This window comes from Dipteris shenzhenensis, chromosome 10 (genome assembly GCF_047967505.1).
Source record: "Dipteris shenzhenensis isolate YYH24624 ecotype China chromosome 10, Dip_SZ_1.0, whole genome shotgun sequence".
Classification (NCBI taxonomy): domain Eukaryota; kingdom Viridiplantae; phylum Streptophyta; class Polypodiopsida; order Gleicheniales; family Dipteridaceae; genus Dipteris; species Dipteris shenzhenensis.
Window position 1 is genome coordinate 6107812 of NC_141605.1, and position 6362 is coordinate 6114173.

Below are 6362 nucleotides of genomic sequence, written 5' to 3' on the forward strand. Positions count from 1 at the left end.
TTTTATGTGGATGTAGATCATGATACTCTGAAACATTTTTGTAAACAACCTGACTTGAGGGGCCGCCAAGCTAGGTGGGCAGAGCTCATGCAGGAGTTTAATCTAACGATTCGGTACCGAAGAGGAAAAGACAATAAGGTTGCTGATGCGTTGTCTCGCATTATGCACAACCTGAGTTTCACGGTATTAGAGAGTGCTCTAATGACCGAGATCAGAGAAACTCAGAAGGTGGACGAGTTTGTCCAGAGCTTATGGCCTAAGGCTCATGTGTTAAAACCCGGGGAAAATGAAAAGGATGACCTGGCATCCAGAGAAGGCCAAACTTATGCAAGATATACCATAAGGGATGGTATGCTAGTTAGGAATGGCAAGGTTGTAGTACCTGGTCAAAATGATCTCAGGCAGAGAGTCATTCGACAATGCCATGATAGCCCGTGTGCGGGACGGGAGAGCATTTCCATGGATTATATTGTAGGACTACCTGCAACACAAGGAGGGTATAATTCTATCCTTGTGGTGGTTGATCGTCTAACCAAGATGGCTCACTTCATTCCGACTAGAGAGTCTATTAGTGCCCCGCAAGTAGCGGATTTGTTTATTAGACATATATTTCGTCTGCATGGATTGCCTAGATCCATAGTGTCAGACAGAGATGTCAAGTTTACCGGTCACTTTTGGACAGCGGTATTTGAGACACTAAGGACTGAGTTGGGAATGAGTAGTGGGGATCATCCTGAGACGGATAGTCAGACGGAGAGAGTCAACCAGACTTTAGAGGATATGCTGAGGGCATATGTGTCATTGAGGCAACATACATGGGACAAGTGGTTGAGTTTGCCTACAATGATAGGAAACATTCATCTACTGGGTTCAGTCCGTTTGAGCTGAACTATGGTTATAGACCAGCCAATCCAACTATAGTTGGAGTACCTCAGAAAGTGCCTAGTGCCGTGAACTTTGTAGTTCAGATGCGGGAGATGCTAGCACTTGCGAGAGCTAATATCCGCCAGGCTATGGATAGAGCCAAGGTGTATGCGGATGAAAATCGGTCTATAAGAGTATTTGAAGAAGGAGAAAAAGTTTTTCTCAGAATTCCTTCGCACTCGAAGTCGTTGACTTCAGGAGAGTGTGCTAAGTTATCACCTCGATACTGTGGGCCATGGTTAATTCTAAAGAGAATAGGCAGTGTAGCCTATAAATTAGAATTGCCACAGGGGTGTAAGGTGCACCCGGTTTTTCATGTTTCGCGCTTAAAGAAATTTTTGCATACAGGTGACTCACTAATCGAAGGTGTGGTTTTGTTTCAGGAGATAGAGGATATTGCAAGACGCAAACCAACAAGGATCCTGGACCGAGGAACAATGCAGATACGAAATCGGAAGATACCCACGGTGTTGGTTGCATGGCATGGTCAGCCTCTATCGGAAGCTACCTGGGAATCCGTATACCAGTTACGGAGGGCATTCCCAGATTTCATCATCGAGGACGCTGATGCTTGAAGAGGGAAGGAATGTTATGCTCTAGCCGAGATAGCATGACCTCGGATAGATCGGTGGGCATTTTCTCTTAGATGACCAACTTTTGTAATAGTTAATGTGCGTAATTAAATGGTCAAGAGAAGTAACTGCCAAGGTCCTAGGTGAGGGCGTAATGGCATTGACTAGGTAGTTCTAATAGGGCTAGGGCCTAGGTGCATCTAAATGTGCAAATTGCCAAGGGGCAATTGTTTTTTTAAAGGAACTCCAAGAGAGGGGTGAAAAAGGATGCATCTAAGTAAGGGCCTAAAATGAAGACATGTGGCCAGGAACTATCTAGGGAATTGTGGGTCTCAGGAATTTTGGAGTGCCATCGCCCGTGACTGTACTAACGCAAGAGAAGAACTTCAAGGGTGTGACAAGGCCCCCTCAGTTTTGCCCACCTACCACAAGGCTAACCAAGTTATCCGAGAGGATCTCATACAACTACACACATTCAAGACCTAGTTAGCTTCTAGCGAGCTTTTTGTGATGCTCAGCTTCTTAAAAGATCATTGCTTACAGCTGTTAGAGACACCAACTACCCATTAAGACTGGACGCTCTGAGGGCATACCTAGAGAGGGTCACATTTGCACTTTGTGATCTACAAGAGATTGAGTAAGAGGAGCACATTTGCTTTCAGATGCCCACTCATTACACCAATGAATTCTGACCCCTCTCCAGCCTCCTGTCACACCCGGATCGAAGATGTTTGGCAACTTCCATTCATGAGGCTGTATAACACAGAGACCAACTGCTCAAGGCACATCGACAAGATCAGGGTACTCAGCCCGACCCCGCACAACATGTGATCAATGAGTTTTCCAGCCCAGATAGCAAAGACCAGCAAGCCCCAGGGAGACGTCATAGCCAAGGCACAAAGCAAGAGATGCAACAGCCCCATTAGTGTGTTAACGCACAAATTAGACTTGGGAATCTTTCCTCCATGTAATCTAGACTGCTCTCCTTTGGGTCTTCGCCATACAAATATAAATCATCATTAGGAAGCACCCTCTCAAATTTCATATCCGCCGCTCGTTAAGTCTATCAACTACACTACCAGTAAATTCTAGTTCTTTACTATTCATTATAGGATGATGGAGCCTACCAAACCATAAAGAAATCATTTGAACGTTTAGCTTATTCCCTGAGACACATTAAAATTATCAACAAGCCTTCGAGATGATAATGGCATCCATACCATAAACCTTCACCTACATACAGCCATGACATAAACCTCAATTCGCAAAAATGCAGGTCTCGTTTAAAAAGGACACCAGCCAGTAAGAAAGTCATGTTAACGTTGCCTTATTCCTCAAGACACATTAAAATTACCAAACAGCTTGCAGCAGCAGCCAATTCTAGCATTATCCATTCTGCTCTCATTGATAATAAAGATCTTCAATCAGTAGAATCGAAAAATGTTAAGTTGAGCAATACAATATACAAACCAACAAGCAACACACCCACACAAGCAAAACACGTACACGGACACATGCAGGCAGACGCCCAACAGATACACATTCATAAGACTAGAATATTTCCAACCTCACAAATTATGATTTTTATAGAACAAGCAAAGGATCAAAGGAAAGAAGGGAGTTTGTAAGCGATTTTAGACATAATTATGCAGGCAGATGCCCAACAGACCTTTTAAACATTTAAAACAGGCTTTGTTTCATGTAAGAGGGGAGAGGGGAAGGGGGGGCACACATACACAGCATGAAACCGATAGCTCCATTGGGGTAAAAAAGTGGTCAATTGCCTGATCGTTCTAGGAGTGGGATAGTCTATACCAATGTTCATTTCAACTTCGACAATGTGACGGCAAGTTACATGCCTTATTAGGTTACAATCTCACCTGTTCTTCGGTTATCCTGCGCAAGGGTGAGCCTCCACCGATGGCAGCATAGCCTTCTTTACTTCTTGGAGCTCTCATCATGGATATGAATTGAGCCAAAGGTTTCTGGAGAAATCTCAGCAGCCTTGGTAACCGAATTATGTCCTGCATAAGCATATCCATAAAGCTCTTCTTCATACCTCTTATGACTTTCTTTGCGACCCCTTTATCTTTCCAGCCTTAAATTTGCCCCAAACTATAGAATGCCGCTTTAATACATACAGATATATATATATACATTTGTGCAAAACCTATACTTCAACCAATGCATCTACAAGTTAGACTCCTTACTGGATCTGCAAAGAGGTTGTAAAGGAACGGTTGCACATCCTCTAGAGTCTCTGGGCCCCCCAAGTTAAGTAGGAGAACTCCAACCTTCTCCTCCTGGTATTTAGACAGTTGTACTATCTCCTCAAGTTCCTTGTCTGGAGAAATTGCTTTAATAGCGAACACTTGGAGCCTATTTATATTGACGCATTTCCTCCGACAGCTCTTTGAATTCTCATTCGACCAGCCAGTGGCCTCAGGTGGAACTTTGTCCACAATTTTGAACCTGAAAGCACAAGAATTTACAGCCATTATGCAACGAAACAGGCATACAAATATCTATATTCAAACACTCAGTACAAAGAGCAAGACGTGGTAAAGATATTGGAGACAAACCCAAAGAACGGAATATAAAACGATTTGCTTCATGCAAGGGGCAAGATGGGGTCGGGGAGCACAGTAAAAAATATGCGTATGTGTCAATAAAAGAAAGACGTACAACAACAGGTGTGTCAATTGACATATTACAGCGATGCACACTTTTAACAGAAGCAGCGTACCGACACGAAGAGTGAGTTTTTTGAAGGAGATTTGCTCCACGGGCTAAAGTTGCAAAATAACAAACCCGACCCGTATCTATTTGCATGTTGTGCGTGTTCAAGCACAAATTACTCTCTGCAAGAAACGAGCGATTGGAGAATCAAATATAGACAAACTAATCGTCCGAGCGGTCGGCATTGACAACTTGGGCCGAAACACTGAAAAGGGACACGAGTTTTGGAGAGGGCTACATCATCAATTCTTGGACGAATGGAATACAACATTTGATGTTCCTAATAGAGGAGACATTAGCCGTCCGCAAATAAAGAGGTGCAACGGCTCCCTGATGAAAATGCGTTGGCGACTCACGTGGAGAAGGGGAATGGGCGAGCATGGCGGGGCGGAGCAAGGAGAGAGCCGGAAGGGGGGAGCTACAAGGCAGAAAGAATGCGAAGAAGGAATGAGGGAGCAAGGAGAGGTGAGATGCAAGGGAGGGAGGAGGAGCATGGCGAGGGCAGGGGAATGGGTATGGAAGAAGAAGGAAGCATGAGCTCCGAGGAAGAGACAGAGAGAGAGAGCAAGAGAGTACTCCAACAAGAGAGATTAATAGAGCCCTAGAATTTGGTTGGTCAGTTTTCAAACAATGCCTCTTTCTTTCTTTGTTTGCCCCGACACCCCATTTCCCTTCCCCTTTGTCCACCATAGCTTGCTCGACACTTGGCACCTCCTCACATATGTGGATTGGTCTACAAAAGTGCTTCCTTCTCAGAGTCCACCCCTCTCTCGGCATGGCCACGCAACCGTTGATTTGCACGATTTGCACCATGGCCGCTCATAGTTGCCTCCTAACACACCACCCTCGGTCATGCAACACCCTCACACAGCCTCTCTGTCAATTCCCTCCATGCCTCACCCATAACGATGCGCCTTCAGTTTTAGAGAAGGGCGATTTGGCAAGATCATTGATAGCAAGGATCCTTTTCCTAGGGGAGCTTTCCTTGAGGATCTAACCTATATTCTACTTCGTCAAGTTTTGCACATCAAGGAGCCATTGCTACAATAAATAACATGGGCAAACACCACTACCTCATAGAGCAAGAGCCAACTTATTCAAAATCAAAACAGCCAACCAACATCCATTATAAGTTCTACGAGTTGTGGACAAGTAATTTAACTTAGATTTGAGATGACTATAGTTTCTGACTAAATTATTTGATATAGCAAGATTGCCTCCCCACGGCCTAGATGCATTCAATTCACCATGGGCAAGCATGGGTGCCCATAGTCTATTACAACCCCCACACAATCTCTATCACCTCCCTCCATACCTCACCCATAATGATAGGCAATCGATGATGGCGAGAGGATATCCTTTCCCAAAACAAATCAATTTCCTAAGGGAGCTTTCCTTTAGGATCTAACCTACATTGCAAGTTTTTCCCATCGAGGAGCAACACGATACCATCATGGGTATCCACTAGCACTTTCCCTTGTCGTGATGCAAAGAAAACTATGAAGGCCATAATGTGCTTTCAAGAAGGTAAACACTAGAGCAAGGGCCAACTTATTCAAATTGAAATGGCCATCAACATCCATTATAAATTCTCTGAGTTGTGGATAGGTTGCTAAATATTTACTTAAATTGAGATAACTTACTACTTGTGACTAAATTACATGTCCCATAATTCAAGTTTGTTGCATGTAATGAAGGTCTATAGAATAAGATCATCACCCAAGGGTAGATCAAAGATAACTAACAAAGTTACCACGATCATCAATCACCTAACCTATTGCATCGATGCCAATCACCATCCCTACACCCAAGAATTCAAGTGATAAAAATGATATTAATGTCATTCATGCAGACTCTGATAAGCCAAAGTTTTTTTTATTAGATCATTAAGGGGGAGTTGATCATCGATAATCGACATGAAGTAATCAATTTGTAAAAGGTTGGTGAAGAGGTCTAGGTGAACTGGGTAGGTGAAGAGGTTGGGTGAAGAGGGTGGTGTTTAGGGAACATCCATCAAGGTGCAATGTTAGTGCAAAGTTTGTGCTTAGACTTGATGTTGCCTGCTTACAAAGGTGTAATCTACATTTTGATATCCATTTATTTGTTTTTTTTTGTCTCAATTCCCCC

The 6362-nt window shown here is 43.6% G+C and overlaps 1 protein-coding gene across 2 annotated transcripts in view; it reads right to left on the minus strand.

Annotated features, from left to right (window-relative positions):
- Nucleotides 1-4851, minus strand: part of LOC147897322 (ferrochelatase-2, chloroplastic-like) — a 30813-nt gene extending 25962 nt beyond the window's left edge. The window contains exons 1-4 of one of the 2 annotated variants that reach the window (XM_087380374.1): nt 4592-4851; nt 4243-4357; nt 3707-3968; nt 3377-3520 (exon numbers count right to left, since the gene is read on the minus strand). In XM_087380374.1, coding sequence (XP_087236500.1) covers nt 3377-3520; nt 3707-3968; nt 4243-4357; nt 4592-4616 — 546 coding nt within the window. In that variant the 5' untranslated portion in view covers nt 4617-4851. Of the gene's footprint in view, nt 1-3376; nt 3521-3706; nt 3969-4242; nt 4358-4473; nt 4562-4591 lie in introns of those variants that run through there. The other variant, XM_087380375.1, reaches the window with a different exon arrangement.
- Nucleotides 4852-6362: the final 1511 nt, after the last annotated feature.